Source organism: Bombus fervidus, chromosome 8 (genome assembly GCF_041682495.2).
Source record: "Bombus fervidus isolate BK054 chromosome 8, iyBomFerv1, whole genome shotgun sequence".
Lineage (NCBI taxonomy): Eukaryota > Metazoa > Arthropoda > Insecta > Hymenoptera > Apidae > Bombus > Bombus fervidus.
Window position 1 is genome coordinate 13,547,585 of NC_091524.1, and position 19,308 is coordinate 13,566,892.

Here is a 19,308-nt window from a genome sequence, read left to right on the forward strand (position 1 = left end):
GAAAGTGTCTTTTGTCGCGGATGGAACGCGCTGTTTTCCTCTCGCTGCGGTTCCGCGATCTTTTCACCGGTGTTTCGCGCTTTTGATCGTTCCCCGGTGAAACGATTACGCGATACAAATTCGCTCGACAATGTATGTTTTTTCTCTTTCCTTCCCTTCTTTACACGCGAGTAACGTTATATGTGCGAGTGCGCGCGTGTGTGAAGCTATGGTGTGCGTGTGTATTTTTTTTCCTTTATTTGCTTTAATGACGCATGCGAGGAAAACTGTGACGCAAGTATTCGCGTTGTCGCAGACGCTGGTATTGCGACAAAGAGCTTTGTGAAATGGTTGACTCTCTGATCGATTTTGAAATTAGCTCTCCGGCAGAATGCCTCTTTTTCGAATGTTGAGTAGACGTTTAAAGCAATTTTTAAACGAAAGCTTTCCGAAGATACGTCGTATCGTTAAGATAAAATTCCTGCAAAGAAATACCAAAGGAAAGGACGAAATAATTTGGTGCGTTGAACAATTCTGTAATTATAATTTGCGGATTAATTGGAAATTTAAAACACGCGCGATCATCGAATACTTTTCATTGCCTCGTTACTTAGAATTTTGTAAAGAACCATAAACGAAGTCACGTGTAATCAAAACCTTGCTTCACTTTCATAACCAAAAATTTCATAAAAAAGCTCCCTCGAAACAAAAGATTTAAATTTTATTACCAAACAAAACCATCGTGAAACCCTTTCAATGTTTTATGTATCTCACAGAAGCAAAACTAATTCATTCAAAAAATCCTCACTCGTGTTGGTTCGGCGATCCATCCTGAATTTTCTCCAGTCACGTCCATCTACAAAACACTGGCCTATCGACCATCAAATTCATCTCGTTAATTAACTCTTTCACACACGCACAAACACACGCCCGCGCGCACTACACTATATACATCCAAAACCAATGCTATTTTATCGAATATTTCTTCCAAGTTTTGAACATAACATCGAAATTGATTAATACACGCTCGAGACCGTACGTATTGGCAGCGAAAAAGTGTTTAGTCTACCGTGACGATACATTTCATGGCGCAAGTTGATCTACAAGGAATTTATTAATTCTTTCACTTGCAATCAATTCGGAATTGAAAACGATCTCTTGCGCATGAATCGAACTAATTTTTGATAATGAGGAAACACTGCAGGAATGTTGGGTCGCAGATACGTTGACGTATTATCGCCTAAATACACGTTGGCGCGTTTAAACCAAATTTTAGTGTACACAGTCTACGTAACATGCAAAAATATATATAAATACTTGTTAAAATATTTAGTGAAACAAACTACTGCGATCCTTTTCCTTGAACGGTACTCATAGAAATACAAATTTGCAGGAAGCCTCCTCGTTAAACGTAGTATAAAATAACAAAAGCTATATTATATAACGATAAAATAGAAATAACTCGACATTTAATTTAACTCCTCGATAACTTTCACTTAACACGATTCGATTATCTCAAACTTCGTCTCCTTGAATTCCGACTCTCACTTTCAACTTTTCCACGACTTTCCACGAATATAATACACATATGTACGAATATCGAAATTCCTTGTGTAATTAATTAATCGCACACCTTGATTTAACGCTAATATCACTAGAGAGCTATTAAACTAAAGCTATTAAAACAATCGAAATGACTATTCTTTAACTTTTCACATTAACCTTATAGATTGACAGTCATGGATTTTTGGAGATGTATATAATATATATTTTTAATATATGCATTACGTTAGTTCTGTTTGTCCAGGTTATTAGATGTGTGAACAGAGGAACGCGCGGATAAATTGCAAAGTAGAAAATATTTTTTAATATAGAAATAATAAATACAAGTAGGAATATAATTTGAGTTGGTCCAGATCCACACGCTAGCAGCGTTACCCTATGACTGAAAGCCCTGAAGCCAATGTCGCCTGTCTACTGTTTATGGTCTGCCTTCGTCCCAGTCTATTGTCTATACGCTGTCGATGGCTTCGGTGCTTGAGAACACTAAAAAGACCAGATGCACTTCAACACTGTTCATTACATTTTTTCATAAACCAACAGCTACAACCGTTATACTTAATCATCTACTGGTAATCCTTCCACGGTGTAATAAAATGACAAAGAATTTCAAATGATCGATTTAAAGAATAATCGTCTCTCTATCTTCGAAAGTCTCGGCATTTCTGATACCAAATATAGCAAATACTCATCTGTCTCGTTATCATCGGTATCTATAGCCCATATAGTCTTATATTCACGCTATCCGCATCAAAAGGATTAAGCTTTTCGTTCGACAAGACAGTAGGTTGTTCGCAAGTGGTAACCATGATCAGGAAATAGCGAACGTGCTATTTAAACCACGGACGTATCAATAACGGAGTAGTTTTTGGCGGATTTCATTGATTTTCGATGGAGTTGCGCTGATGTGCAAGGGACGAGAGCAGCTAGGCTACATGCACAACATTGTAATTGATTGGACCTGTGGCCTGATAACCGCTCGGTGACCTCACCAGCCGTTCGATACGCGTACTCGGTCATGGAATAATTATTTCTTCTTTCTCCGCGTCCAACTCCCGGCTCTATCTGCCGCGGAACGCTTTAAATCGATTACACCAACGATCTGTCGTTCGACGCGGGAACAGACCGGGCTATCGACGCGTTTCGATATCGGGAAACGCGGATCTTTCCAGGCGGAAAACGAAAAAGCAAAAAAGACAAAAAAATTAGCCTCGAGTGTGAGGCGGGCCAGAACGTTGTAATTGCACGGGAATGAAGTTTGACCGTTTTAAAAATTTTTGGAGACTACGCGTTGTGGTTGCATCGTATTTCCGTCCCATTTTCCTTTGTGTTATAGTTGGTCCCGGGATAGTGTGATCGACGAACGTGTTTTCTTTTTTCTTTTTTTTTTTTTGCGAAGACAATCGCGTTCGAAGCGGTAAATGATTAAAATAATCGTTTAAAGAATCGAAAAAAGACTTTGTTTCAGCGATAATGGAGAAAGCTTGCTGACTCAAATTTCTACTTTTCTCGACGAGATTCGTTAAAAATTACACGGAAAGTCAGGTTCGTTTTTCTTGGCCTCCTAATTTTTATGCTACTTGGCGGTTAAAAAGAAATTAGCTTGACGTGGTAGATACAATGTTACGAGTATCGATATCTAACTCGAAAAAATAAAAAATATAGTATTACTGATATAAATGGACTGATATTTGGAATAAAAATTTTTCAAAATTACTCTCCCATAAAATCCGAAAAACATGACTCGCGATGTTGAATCGAAGTAACAGAAAAAATTTCCTTGCTCTTAAATTATTGACAAAAACGCCCAAATAACGTCGTCTCATACGTAGAAGGCACTTTCCATTCAGAACATTCATCCAGCGACAACCGTTAATCAAAACGAGTTTCTTAATGTCACTTGGACGAATAATTAACATGACCAAGGAATATTGATCAAGGAATAATTAAGGAGCCACCGCCTTCTGTTCCTTCTTTAAATTATCTTTCCGACACGGGAAATCTCATTAAAAAAGAGAAAACAAAATCGACGTTGACTCGCACCTGTTCCACGCGCGTTGTAGCACCGTTACAACCAAATCTGCAACGGGGCAGCCAAGAAACGCCGGAAATCCGGACAGAACAAATCTCTTAATAGCTCGTTAATAGCGGAACGCGGCGCGGAAAATCAAGCGTGCGGTTATCGAACTGGAATATTTGAAACTGCGTTTAATGACGCGCTCGCGGTAATTACTCGCTTTCCTGGCTAATAGACGTTCAAATAATCGAGACTCTATTATAATATAACAGCAACTAGGAAGCTAATAGCGTTGGCACGCGCCAACGTGCAACTCGCGTTGCTACATTCGATAACTCACGTCGCGTTCTTTACGCCACGTGCAAATTTCCTAACGATCTAGCGGCTGATTGGCACTTTGCTGGCTATGAAAGGTGTTAACGTTGACTGATAAAAGAACGAGTGGATGAATTTGTAATAGAAAAATATATTGAAATAAATAAAGGTATAGATATAATGTACAAGTATAAGTATAGTGTATGCTGATCTAGATCCTCACTCTTACGGTGTTACGATACAGTAGAAGAAGCCACGATAGGGAACACGTTCGTATATTTATGGCAGGGGACATTATCAAAAAGTTAACCTCGTAGCTCTAGCTGAAAGCTACAAGAAACATCAATAGAAATCTACTTGTAGCTCTTTTGTTTCTACACCTTCTAACACAAAGCATAATTTATATTCAAGGGCACAATAATATGCACCTTTCTTTATTTTCAATTTTTTATTTCACTAAATTCTATTCTCTTCGTAATAGTAGTCTCCAGGTCACGGATTTACAAATGTAAAGATGTAGAGTTTTTCTTGAAGACATTAGGAATTTCGAAGAGTGTTTAAAAACGTATTGAAATTATTACACAGGCAATCGCAAAATATACATCGATTTTTTAGTATTTCTTTAACTTCAATATTTAGTACGATTTTTCACTAGTAACAGACTACAAGTAACGTAAATGTATTTGATGGAAGAAAATAGCTGATCACTGAACATAGGAAATATCTAGTGTACAGGGCGTTAAGACGATATGATATATTGACGGGCGGCTGTGTAGTTTAAATTCTAATGTCGTTACGTGTATTTTAGCGGATACGATGCGATACATCGAACATGATGCACGAGTTTCGATATAACAAGATGAAATCTCAAATATGGAACGATGTATAGAATGTTGATACTCGCGTTTCAACGTTGCAATCTGAATTCGCGTGTTCGAATTATGTACGATATATGCGTGTAACCTCTGTTAATTACGAATGATAATTAACAGCAGCACATTGGAGAATTAAAGAGAAGCTAAAAGCGAAACACGCGAAAGAGGAGAACGAAGTTTGGCAAAGAGCTACAAATTGTGGGAATGTAAAGAAACCGTTGAAAGAAACAACCACGTGAAAAATATTATAAATCAAGGGTGTTAGACTAATTTATTTAGAAAATTACTCTGTTACGTCATTATACAGAAATTTTAAGTTTCACGCGAGACACAAGCTTATAGCGGTTAGCTATACGCCTGAGGTGTGAAATTGAACACATTCGCGGTAGCACAGCTGCAACAGCGTGCGCTATATAAAACGGAAAAGCGGATTCACGTGATAATTAAGAAAGGATATACCGTTCGACAGCTTCAGGCTAATTAAACATGTTTCCGATCAGGGACGCGTGTTCAAGACGTGTAATCCTTTTTAACGAGCGACTCTACATCCTCCACTCCTCCAGATGCATTGTGTATTTCTGTTTTAAATACACACCGCATCGATTAACATCGTGTCGCATATAAATACACGGTTGGAAATAAAAATAAGTAGAAAGGTAATGGAAGTAGATGTCAATGAAGTTGAATGAAACTAGTATCAGTTTGTCGAACGATATCAACTACATGCATAGTTGCGCTTTATTTATTACATATCCATATAGTACACAGATTATTTAGAAAATAATAGAAATTAATATGTGCATCTTCGAATAAACAAGCTGCACGTGGTATTTAACGAAACTTCACTGATATCTATTTCCATTACTTACTCATTTATTTTTATCGCCGTCTGTATCAACGTACAGACAAAGGAACTTGCGGTGTTCCAGCGAGAGTAACTTCCCGACAGAAAATAAATTTTTGATTTCTTCGAAACTACTTCCTTCTACCTGGAGCGCGTGCACACACACGTTTCGCAGTGCGTGAACAAGCCAACTTTCCTGGAAGTTACAGGATGAACGAAGAAGATACGCATCGTTCGTGATGTACAGGAAGAGCGCAATTCCGCGGACTTAGCAACCGAGTCCTGCCATCTTCGGTTAATTCCTCGCGATAAACGAACATCTCGGCCTGACTTCCGCCATTATGATCGAAGATAGACATTTCGACGGCAGCCTCTATCGATCCCTCGGCCCGCAAACCCGCCAGTCATTCGTTTTTTCCTTTCGAGAAATTTTCCGCGTTGATCCGAATTAACGCGTGTAGCGTAGGATTTTGTTATTAGTAGACTGTAGATTCTCATGCATTTATGGAAAATTAGAAAGTGTAAAATTCCACAGAACGCACATAGTATGAAAAATTCAAACTATGGTGCTTTCTAATAATATTTGATAGGTAAAACAACTTTTTACCGAGCTGCTACTTTTCCGATCGCATGCCCAAAAATATGCATTTCCATAAAAATCCATCGATCTTGGATCGGAGAAGTTGGGACTTAGGTTAGGCGTTACGTAGGGTTTGCTATTGGCGAGTTACTCTGCGTCAGAACCAACACCAGAGTAGTCAAGATGATCAATTTGTTATTCTTCGTTTAAATTTTATATATAAAAACTTAGATCTGAGATATTTGAACGATCCTTCGCTTAAGCCTTAAAACGCCTTATATTCTTAATTTATTAACAGTCGTAATTTTCTTCCTTTCGTCGTAATTTATCAAGGTATTTAAAAATTACGCAGAGTGGAATATTCTTTTTGTAAATTAATGCCTGTTGTTCCTATGCCAATTAGAAGATTCTTAGTAATCTTTAATCTATTCCACAGCGAATCGTCGAACACGATTACAAGATTGCGTCCAGACTTATTTAATAAGAGGAAACAAATAGGGGACGTGAGGTGAATGTAAGGTGTACATAGTAGCTAATAGCTATAATAACAATAATAGATATAATAGTAGTAATCGTAACAATCATACCTAACAATTCCGTGAAATACGTGATTTATGTATATAACTTGTTAAAGCTGTTCCAAAGTGTTGATTACCCGGGGTAATAAAATAAGAGATAAAATCATTTGAACAGCTGTGCCTCTATTCTGATCATGATAATTATATATATATATATATGTATAAGTAAAATATATTCATATATTAATGAGGATTATCTATGTACAACGCGTAATTATAGTTAAAGAAAATATTTATTTATTAGATCGGTGCATACGCGTGAAGAATCGTTTCTCAAATTTTGTCTTGCGTGAAATTTTGTCTTCTCGTCGAAGATTGAAAATTGAAGCAGTCCAAATATAGCGATTTAATCTCTGACAAAACACCAAAATTATAAGCGAGCGTGTGCGGTAGCGCGAAGGAATTCGAAAATAAACCGTGAAGAAGGGAGTCGAGGATGCTTGCGCGTGTAACAGGCCGGTCGGCCTATTTCGCCGATTGTTTGAAGAGAAACAATCAGGCACGAAGGTAGGTACCCGAGCGTCTCGAGATTGCGCCTCGTTCCGCGAAGCGGCTTGGCGCTGAAATCCTCGTATTTATCATTTAACACCCGGCTGATTACCTAATTAGTGAAATAACTAAATCGTACGTAGGACAATTTTCATCCCGTCGACCTCCCTTCCTAATGGACAGAGATTACACGGGCCGTCATTCGCTGTCATTAGGGACGAGAAAACAGCCGATGCACGCTGAAAAGCATGCCTCCAGTTTCGCGGAGGCTTCGTTTACAGAATACGAGCCGGTAAATGACTTAACCGTTAGCAAAAACTCGCGTAAGTCATATTCCCTTTCGCAGAAGAAGAGAAAGAGGTGGGTAAGATGGTCGAGAAAAGCGGCACTCTGTGCCTGCGTACGTACCAGGGGAATAGAGCACGCAAGGAGCGGTCTTTGGTTATCAACGGAATTGAAAGCGTTTTCAAATTTTAACGCGAATCATCAAAACGTGGTAGAAATAGAGGATAGCGCGGGCGCGCGTATGTGTGTCCAGGGAATTGAATTCTTTTGGTTCGTGACCTGAATACGCTTTTGGTCGGATTTACAGAGGAAAGGATAGATAATCCTTGAAAAATAGAGCTCTGATTGTTCGATCAATCGTCATCGTTCTCTATGCTCGTGTATTACGACGTGAAAGACGTTTAATTTGTTATTGAATTTTTACATACTGTTGATCATTCCTTGGAACAAAGAGTCGACTACGATCGTTCTTCTAAAAATTCAGAAAATATTACGCCTATTTCGAATAAAGTAACCTTGCACGAAGGTTGATTACACGTTGGAAGAAAAAGCTATGCCAATGCAAATAACCAAGTACCATCCACGCGGTTAACACCCGAAGTGAAACGTATTTAACATCGACTGTAATCTCAAACCACCCTCTTAAAATACAGCCCTTGCCTTTAACCTCCCCTCGAGTCGAACAGCACGTTTCCCCCTCTCTGCCGAGCCCAAGCAACGAGTCATTCACGACGTAAAAATCCAAGTTCGAGGTAAGACCGCGCAACGTGGCAGAGTCGATCAAGCAAAACTGACGAAACTTTCTTGCTAGTGCGCGGAATCTTGTCGGCGAACAATGAGCCATCGTTTCGCACGAGTGTCAGAATTTCGATCTCCGGTTCGTAAATCGTTGGCGAAGGCCTCGCTAATCGCGGCGAGAGGAAGAAGAGCCGGAGAGATGCGGGTATCTGTTCGCAGAGGCCGCGGTCGTTCGTTTACAAGCTACCAGGTTGTAAACGATTTAACGGTTGGCAACGGATCGGCGAGAGGTGGGGAACCGAGTGGAAAAGAGAGTCGGAGCATCGGTTTGTCGTACAGAATCGACAACAGCGCGGACCTTTCCTCGCTGGATAGTTGCAGGGCAAAAAAGCCAACCGATCATTATGGTATGCGCGTTAGGAGCGGCGTTAGCCTTCTGGAATTTCCTCCGCGAAAAGCAATAGCTCGGCACCCGTCTGTAAACCGGCGCCAAATTGCCACCGTGGAGACCTGCGGCTCCTCGAAACTCAGTCCGAGAGCTGCTTGACTTTTAGCGACTCGCCGAACATTGTACCGATAGAGATCCGACCGTTTATAGACGGTTTTCATCGCGATTTCGGTCACGGTTCGCGCGTAAAGCTTCGAAGAATCGAACACAAGTTCGCGTCGCTAATTTTAAGTGGAATTGGGAGAGGCGCGAGGAGATTCGTAAACGTTTCATCGAAGTTGCGAGGCAAAGGTTGCGACGAGGAAATGGTTCGGTAACGTAAATTTTGGTTGCGATCGTTAGGCTGCGCATGTTGATAATTTTTTGCGGAACCGAGTAAAGAAATGGGACTCGGAAAGAGAGATTCAGTTTATTCCTTAAATATTATACCGATTGCGAGCATTTTTCTTTGAATATTTTGGATATTATTTCCCCATAAACTTTGCGTGTGTTAATTGTTCGTTACTTGTAGTTTTTTATATTAATTAATTATTTATCTATATTTTTTATAGAATTGTTTTTAAATTTCAAATTTATTCGACGACACGTTATTTTTGCCGAAATAATCGAGTACAGGATAGAAAGGTCGAAACGGTGGCAGATGCAGCGTTTTACGCTGGTGTTCGCACCGGGTTTACCAGTGTGATACAACTTCCGGTTATTTTTATTAAATTGGAGGAAGACGGAACCTAGGCGATAAAAGTATGATGCAAACGCTGTCTACCGTTGCATCTCGCCCACGAATGCACGCGTGCGTGCATCTGCGCACGAGGACGGATGCGTTCCGAACCGTAACCGTCTTTCCTCGTCCGTGCTCGATGCACAGAGCTGCCTTTTTACGCGAAAAATTCACGCATATTTTTTATTCCGTTAATATTTATTCGCTTTACAGCGATTTAAAAAACGCACGTGCACTGCTTCGATTTAATTTCTTCGATCGATCTGATGGCAAGCAAAACCGAAGAAATAAAGAACAGGTACGAATTGAAATTTTTACAGATTTTTTTAGATTCCATCAAAGAACTAAAACTTAAACAGAGTTTTCTTTTAAAATTATAACAAGTACTCTGTCTTTCTATATGATACACGTATTCTGTTCCGAATCTTTAAACTTCCCATAAAAATTCCCACTCGAATTATACTGAACGAAGATTATTAATTGTCTTAGGATAAAAATCTTTATAAGAAAAAAGAAATAACAAAAAGAAGCGCTAAAAGCTCGCTGCATATCCACCACCAATTATACCATCGCGCATACGCGGACGAGGTGTACATTGTACATACACGCGGATCAACGTGCGCTCGCGATAATAATTATCATGCGGCGGCCAGCACCGGCAATCTTTGAAGGTCGACCCGCGCCACTGCTTCCTTATTGTGAGCGAGGCTAAACAGAGGCGGGCAGAAGAAGCAAGCCAGGAGCGCGAGCAAGAGGAGAAAGAACTCTGTATATTAACTTCACGGCACGCCGCTTGTACGCGCGCGTTTTACCCGCTACTGTCTGCGCTCATTACGTAGGCACAGCGATTTCAGAAATACGGGGTTCGTCGGGATTGCGAGGCCGATCTTTTATTTCGCTGCCTCGTCCCTCGCGCGTTCTCTATCCGACGAAAGATTGGCAGACACGAGCGAAAACACGCGGCTCAACGAATTCCAGGATGTTGTCTCGATGAAGATTCCACCTTCTTTTTCTCGTTTTTGCTTCCCGCTTTCGCCAGGAGAGGGGTTAAATGAAAGGAATTTTGATGAAATTTTGCGGCGTTATTTGAAGGGATGTTTCCAGGCTGTGTGGATTCCGCGTTTGTCGCGTGGATTGACTGTCGGGACTTTGTATTAGTAAAAGTATACTTGGCGTCGTATGAGAAAATAAATGATTTCTTTTGGAACTGTAGCGCGAAGATTATAATGGTTTAAAACATTTACGAGAAGATTTATAACGGCGACGGAGCAAATGGAATTTTAGAAGCGAACTCGTCGAATTACAGGTCGGCCGATCGTCTTATTCGATTTAAAATCGAATAAAATCTTAGATAGAGAAGCCTATAATCTTCGATTTGTAACTTGTTAATTCGCTAATTGATAGTTGATAAATTATTACGCGAACAAAATGTAATAGAATCTAAATAACAGAATGTAATCTCACGCGATGAAATATATCTTTTAGGAAATTACACCAATAATCTTGTAATCCATACGATGTTAACGATTAATTGAAAACAAAAGAAGAAAGTAATAAGAGTATCTAACGAAACGCGTTCGATAAAAATTAATTATTTTTACCATACTCGACGCTAAAAGCAAGGAAGAAAACGAAGAATTACACGTAAATTAACGTATACTTCCTCTACCCTGTTTATTTCCCCATCTCCCGTTAAAAAATCAGTTTTAACCCGGTCGCATTAAACGGCTGCGCAACGAGTCAATTCACGGTCGTTAAGTGTTTCTCCTTTTTTCACCCTTCCGATAATAACTCACGTCGAAACGAATCGAAAATATATTCTTCGCGCTCGGCGATCGGTTTGACTGGAGCTTTCATCATTGATATGCATATAAGCAGCGCTTGCGATGAATAGCAAGATCGATATCCATCGGTGAAGTGACAAATAATAAAAAAGAAAAAGAACAAAAAATAGACGGTAGAACAGAGAAAGAGAAAGAGAGTAAGAGAGAGAGAGTGAGAGAGAGAGAGATGGGGAGAGTAACCAGCGATGCTCCTACTCTTCGAAAGCTTTCATTGTTCGCGCGAAATGAAATTCCAAAGAGAACAAATTCCATCGCGTCCCGTTCTTATTCGGTTAGCCATTGCAACGGAACCACTTAAAAGATCTTTCAAGCGCCGCTACAAGCGAAATCTTGATTCCCACTCGTTCGGAGAAGATCTTTGTAAGGTTTTCGAACGCAAGAACACCGAGAACAATGAACGTCCTTTTTCTTCATCGACTACCCAATAGCGAAACTGTATCGACTGTGATGCAAGCGATGTATCGCTTATCGAGAATTATAAACGCCCTCCACTCGGACAACCGTTTTCTTTACGCGAAAAATTATCCGAATTCGTGTTCCAGATTACTCGTTGCTTCGAATTCTATAATTTTCGATAATCGAGCGTTACAGATCGATGATTATAACGAGAGCGATACTGTAAACGAACGTGTACGTATATGTAGAGTATTTTAATCAGTATTGTATTATAATACGATAAGGTATAATTTTAAATTAAGGTAGAAATTTAATTTTTTTTTAGGGAAAAAATAACCAACCGATAAAGGAATATACGTATTTATAAAATTGTATACTCGAATATTCATAGAACATAATATTTGTACAGTTATTTGTGTATTAATTTGTTACTAAAAAAAAATTCTGTTACTTTTTTGACATTGATAAAAAAAAACACGTCATTTTATTATACAATCAGAATATGAAGCTTCAAATATAAAATGCTATCATTTTTGGAACAGTATATTAGGCAGGTATGTAATTATCGTTAAGTGGAATTCAATTTAACGACTTGATTTAATAACCCGAGCATTTAATTTCCGCGTCTTGAGTTTGAAAATCTTGTTTCCCACACGTTCGAGCATCTTCTTAAGGTCTTCGAACGCAAGAACAGCGAGCATAATGAACGTTCTTTTTCTTACGACAGTGGGACTGGTTCGACTGTAATATAAGCGATAATACAGCGATGTATCGCTTATCGAGCTTTATAAACGCACTCCATTTGGACAATTTTGTTCTTCACGTGAAGATGTATCTACCCTTCGAATTAATATTTCAAATTGTTCGTTGCTTCGAGGCCTGAAATTTTAGGCAGATCGTCGAGCGTTGAAGATGAGGTTCGATTGTGCTGATGAGCAGTTTCGAGTGATTCGAGACTCGATTTCAGGGCTCGGCGTAATTTGCGTAATGAGTACTTTAAGGTACAAGCAGGTTTCTTTCGGCAATATCGTAGTACTTGCTTCTTCTGCATTTCTTTTTTCTGGTGTGTTTTAAGAGTTTAATCGTATGTAATCGCTTTCAATCGTCAATCGTTAAAGAGTTATGGCTTCTGAATATCTGATAATTGGATGAAGTTTTTGCTCTGTGCAGATTTTCGAGATAAATCAAGCGCGTACGAATTATAAAGCAATTTTCAGGCAAATTAAATTTATGCGTTTTAGTTATTGCAATCGATGGTCGAGAATAACTGATTTTGCTTCGGTATTTTTAACGTAGCACGTAAGAGACTATTTCGTGGAAAGTGTATCGAGAAAAGTGAAAAGATCGCATCTTACGCATCTTCAAATCGCTTGACCGCAGTATCAAAATCTTTATAACTATTTATCTATTAATTATGTTTACGCTTAGACCATATTTAGATAAACAAACCAAAGTAAACGCCGAACAAATTACCAAATAAAATCATAATTATCTAATAATTTTAAACCGCAACAACTACAAATTTCCTATGCTAAAAATATTTTCAATTTTTCCAGGTGCATTGGCATTCGTTTTTAAGACCTACGTTTTAGCAAATCCCGAGGAAAGGTGAAACGCGCGAAGAAATAAACTTTCATAAAGGCACGGTGAATACACCTGAAGGAAACTATAAAAATGAACGAAAAAAATAGAAAAGGGCAAACAAAAGGGAAGCAGGAAAGAGAAGATAGAGGTGTGTAAACGACGAGGAAAGGGAGAAAGGTGGAAGCATGTCTAGCGATTCGCGACAGAAAACGAACTTTGGGGTTTCGTAGCGCTCTCGCTGCTTGTTGCTGCTGGCGTGATTCAAATTTAAAGCGATGTTTACCCTCCGATCTATGCGCAGCACACCCCACAACGCAACTAATGCGAGCTACATGGTTGCGTGCATGGATTTCGAGATTCTCTATGACTTTATTCTATATATGCTTCTTAGATAATAATTGAGAAGCTGGAATGATAGATGGTGTAAATATTAAGAAGATCAAGTCGATTCTTTCAACGTCATTCGATTGAAATTTATTGAAATTTATTGAAATTAGAAATTTGATAATTATAAATGTAACTATGAAATCTTTGTGAAACAATATGTTTCAATTTGCTTTGCTACGTTACACACGAAAATCTTATTTTCTCATCTTACAGTGGAAACCTACGAACGAGAGATCGAAATACGTAGAACTACCAAACTTTTTAAAACGACAAGCTTCGATACTCTCTTCCCTGCAATGACTAACGATACGTAGATGCTTTTGATAAAACCAATGTTACCTTTCATCCTAATCAAAATATGATTACCTATTTCTATTTCGTTTTCATTACACCGTCTTAATCGTAGTTGCTCGTATGATATTTAAATCCAAACCTGTTGGTTAAACGCTGATCTCGATATACAATTTTTACCTAGTACGATCAATACACATTAGGAAAACGAAACGTTCGCTCCTATAAGATTGTACTTTCGAAGAAAAGCAACTTCCGAATTCTTCCAAACAAATAAAAAAAGAAATAAAAAAAGAAACAAAAAACTGAGGGAAAAAGGAAAAGGAAGCGCAAAAAGGCGAAACTTGGAAGGAAACAAAATTATCTCCACTTTACCATACAAGCTCAGAGGCATTAACCTGTCATTTAAACCATCAACATTGTGCCACACGGGTTGCGCTCCGGATCACGCGATCGAAAAAGAAAGCGAAGCGAAACGGGCAACCTGGCGGTCCCTTAAATTACTTTTTTACCCCTGAAGCGTACTTACAAACTGGACTACGGTCGAGTTACGAAGCAGATCGCAAATCTTACACGCGGTTCCTTGTCAACCGGGCGGCCGATGATCCGTCGAATATTTAACGGCGATGATAAACGGGCCAAGCTCGATTAAAGGTAATCGTCGATCGGTGGACTCACACCTGTATTCCCGGTAATAGACGGTTGTCCGTCCCTGCGGACAAGACCGGTAGCCGGAGCGTACACGCCCATCGTACGAACGGCCCGTTTCTCTCCCCTTGCGATCCAACAACACGCCGTGTACACGGCAATCCGTGGCGATACCAAGGTATGCGAGCTGCCTCGCGCTTATGCATGCTCGCAGCATCTGTTGCTACAAGACAGACGTTCCCGGCATTACGTTACGAGTTACGACGTTACGATCTCCGTAGCCAACAGTGGGCCACATATGCCGCTTCAAAGAACACGTGTGCATCTCGACTGGATCTCGTGCGACGACGACCACGCTCCTCGCACGCTTCCACGCTGATTTTTGATCGTTATCGTGTTTTTCTTTCCTTTTTTTCCCTTTCTTTTTTGCTTAATGTCGAGGTTTGGGCCAATGGCTACTAATTGGTCATTGTGTGAAATTAATCGATGTTTGAAAGTTTTGTCGTATTTCGTTTTGCTGTCTTTATCGTTGCTCTTTTTTTTTTTTTTTAATTACTAAGGATACGAGTGGAAGGTGATGGTTTTTAATCGATCATCGTATGACATTAATTGATGTATTTGTAATACTTTGATTCTTCTGCCTTCTTTTAGCGTTAACGATGGACCCATTAAAAATTAGCTTTGACAACCTCAGCTAAATATATGCTCGCAATACGTACCTTGCAACTTCGATACACATTTTTGTATGGGTTTCAAGTTTTACCAATGCAATCGCGATAGTCGTGTCTCGTTACAGTGCCAAGGAAATTTGTAATACACGCAATATGTTCGTAAAATATTTCTATAATTGTTCAAATACTTTGGCGAAACGCTACGGATCCAATACACAGGTGTCCTATTTACATCAATCAGAAACTGTATCTGATTCGACGCATTAAACCCTAACACTGGCAATTCTCTTCCGTTTTGGTAAAGTATCGAGCTCGGTTTCTTTTCGCTCGTAAAGATACACGGCGCGGTGTATCAGTACAGTAAACTACACTGTTTAGAGGTAAAGCTTTCCGCGAGGCTGCTGATACGCGTGAACCCGACGTAGTCGTTCGTATCAGCTTTGTCAAACGTCGAGTTCAAGGTGGAGACCGCTCTGACAGTCATCGTCGTTCGTTTCTATTTTTCTCGTTTTTCCAGGCACATTTGCCCTGTTATCGTGTGTTCGTCGACGCGGGAACAGGCGTCGTTTACGACGTACGTACTTACACGAAATACCGGGTTCCCCCGAACCGAGCAATCAACGAATCTCGTTCTACTTAATGCGTTTTAAATACAGCGACGCCGCGACGGTCGTTTCGCTGTTGTGCAAGTTGCCAGCTGATAACGACGCCGGACGCCTTGTAATGGGTCCACGTGTAAATTACAACGCTGCAACTCTTTCTCTGCCGTTTACCTTCTCCTCTTGTTTTCCTTTTTCTTTTTTTTTTTTTTTATGACGCAGGGTATATAGAATACACAATTTTTAAAATTGCTGAATCGTAGCGTGACATGTTACGTTTTCCTATTAACCGTTTCAGTTTCAATTTGTTCAGATGAAAAGATTGAACGCGAAACTGGAAGTTCCATGTATACTCCCTCAAAAGATTACAACAATCTTTGCTGTTAGAACGTAACGAACTTTCTTTGTATATTCTTCTGAGAAATAAAGCTGTTGTAATTATGACGTTCGTTCTTGAATATAATCTTAATTTAGATATTGTAAAAGAATAATATTTCGCGAATAAAATGTGTATTTATCCACCGAAACGAGCCATTATTTCTTTTAAAAAGAAATGCCACGCTCTGCAAATATAATACGTTTTCTTTGAATTTAGAGAGAAGTAACGCTTGTAATAATATTAATAAATTTGAAATATCGATTGAAAATAAGCTTCCCTCGTCCGTTTCACGCTTCTCTTTCATTCTTTCTTTCTGTTCCCACTTTTATGGACTATTTTCCAAGGTAACAATCGTTCGGCAGATCGTTCTCGCCTCTCGCACCTGTTCCGCGAAGAAATCACTGCCAATGATGATTGCGCGGCTCGTAACGACGAAAAATAAAAGAGAGGGATAATGATTCGCGCGAGCCGAGCGTCGAGCGTGCGATTCGATAATATCCACGGCCGATTCAATCTCTCGACGTGAAGGATTATTAGGGAGCACGAGCGAAGCAACAGCTAAGGATGTTGAAAGTTAGGAGAAGAGTGTCGAAGCTTTGGTCAATGACTGGTGCAGCGTTTAAGGAAGCAATTGTTTAGGAAGATGAACGGAGAATTTAGAGTAGCTATATCTTTATATTATTAAGCATTAAAAACATTTGTGTTAGGTGTGTTTCGGCTGTCTTCGTCTTTTGAAGATTTGTCTTTATAGAAGAATTGAATTTTATAGTGATTTTTTCGTGATAGGAAAGTTATTAAACATAGAAATGAAGCCGAAATAAATATTTATTTTTACCCTCTAAATATTTGCTTGAAATATTTCACGCGTTTTTGTACGTCCCGCATAAATGCATAAAAATCAATAGTTTATAAAATTAATAAATCTAACTACTATGAATTATATTAACAAGGTACCTACCGATCATCTTCCTATTTTAAAATTACTTTCCATTTTAAAGTTATCACACGCTTCAAATATTTGTCAATAAAAAAAGTTTGAGAAATGTATAAAAGTTAATAAAAGCAGGCAACTAGTTACATAATTCTCATTTTATAATTATTACGTAGTATTATGAAAGGTTCGCGTCGTCGACTATAAGTCGACGAACGAATCAACGACAAAGCAACTAGCGTGTACCCCTCGAAAATACGAAATCGTTCGGCGAGTGGGACCAGTCGACCGGAAACAGTATTTCTCGGGTTATAAAAGGTTCGCCAGGTTCGTTAAACGAAACGTTGGCCCGCTGCACATGTTCATCTCTTCTTAATTGCGCGCTCCTGGGGGCCGCGGAAACAGTGAACCAAGGAGATTCTGATGAATCAGAGAGAGGCTTGGAAAAATGAACGGCGCGACGCATAATTGGTGTAATGGACGAGCTGATGCGACTCTTCGACAATGGATAACGAAACGTGAAAATTTTCGATGGATCGAGGGACGAAAAAAGCGAGAAATGCGTGTGTTGCTACCGATAGTCAAAAGTTTCGAACGACTCGAATATTTTACGAGAAAAGATTCACAGTCGGTGGGAGAAGATTTACGAGTTTAAATTAGTTTGGATATTAATAATAAGAACTATGATAATTGAGTAAACTGTTGATATTTGTAATATTAATTTTAAAGAAATATCAAGTCGTTCGTTATTTTGTTTAAAAACATACAAAGTAAATTTCAAACCTGTATATGCAATATGTTCTGTACGCTATGTATATAATTGGCAGTATATTTACAATTTTTATTATAAGCAGATAATTTAATTAGGAATAGATTATGATTAAATGAAAATTATTTCTACTTTAAGATGGTGCAATAAAATAGATCGATTTATCTATTGTTACCGAGAAACAATAAATTAAAAAATTAAATCAATAAATTAAAAGAATCGTACTTACGTCTTTGTATGAAATCGATATCGATTTATTAATCCAAATACCGTCATTCCAGTCGATATACAATTTCTAGTACAATTTCTACAAGAAAAGTAATTTATTGACAAAAATTTATCGGTATATACGAACGATAATATTTTTGCGAAACTTGCAAAAGGACGATTAAAAATGAATTACGCTTAAGAAGTGTATAATGTTTGTGAGATAAAACACACGGATGCAGCAAATCCGATCGGCACTAAAAGAGATTCTTAAGAAAATCTGGCGTGACCGAGTCACTTTTTCCCGACGAATGCAAGCGGTTTCACGCGTTGGTCAACGAATAAAAACGAGAAGGCCTATAGATCTTTGTTCGATGTTCCTGGATCCCTATGCGATCAAGCGTGCAAGGAAACGATTTAATTTTGTGAAGGTACCGGTCGAAAACGTTTACGCATCGATTAAGAGGGTGAAACGTTTTATTGAACTCGAATTTAAGCAACGAAAACACGATTCGTTATCCATGTTTAAAGAACATTCGATGAAACATCATCGAACGTTAAAATTATTAAACTAAATTAATCGTATTCACCATTAACCGAATTTTAAGCCATCGACTCATGTTCTTAGAAGGTACAAATTTTTAGCAATCAATCAGTATATGTCAATTTAAATTGTATCTATCGAAAATAAAAAAGAAACATAGGCTTGATCCAGTCAAGAAATTAGTTAATATCAATATTATCTGAATACGAAAAACAATTTGATTTTTAAATCACCTTCTTTTTGTTGTTACAAGGTAAAACTGTTCTTTATAGCTACGATCCTATTCAGCTTTTTAACATATATTTTAGCTATATATATAAGCCATGGGTAACAGAATTCAAAAACATTAATTTGTTAAAAACTGCATCTTCAAACGTGATAACTATTTGTATTAATTAATTCAACAGTGAGAAGAGTAATACTCATAAAACAGAATCAGATGCTGTTTCGTATAATTTTCAGTTTATAGTAATAAAGAATACCAGTATTTTCTCGCAGTGATAATAAACGAAAAAACAAATCTATTGATATGTAAGATTTATCAAAAGCCTTGTAGCTAAGGTTTCTATGGTTTCATCAAAATAAAACGTGCACCATTTTCCAACTCTATTTCAAATTATACTTGAATTTCG

The 19,308-nt window shown here is 38.5% G+C and overlaps 1 protein-coding gene and 1 long non-coding RNA gene across 8 annotated transcripts in view; one reads left to right on the forward strand and one right to left on the reverse strand.

The window, feature by feature from the left end:
- LOC139989699 (uncharacterized) overlaps window positions 1–13,698 on the forward strand; it is a 112,479-nt gene extending 98,781 nt beyond the window's left edge. For all 3 annotated transcript variants that reach the window (XM_074111860.1, XM_074111861.1, XM_074111859.1), the window contains one exon: window positions 13,223–13,698. In XM_074111860.1, coding sequence (XP_073967961.1) covers window positions 13,223–13,244 — 22 coding nt within the window. In that variant the 3' untranslated portion in view covers window positions 13,245–13,698. The remainder of the gene's footprint in view (window positions 1–13,222) is intronic.
- The window catches only part of LOC139989700 (uncharacterized), a 185,053-nt gene that overhangs the window by 87,945 nt on the left and 77,800 nt on the right, over window positions 1–19,308 (reverse strand). The window lies entirely within an intron of this gene.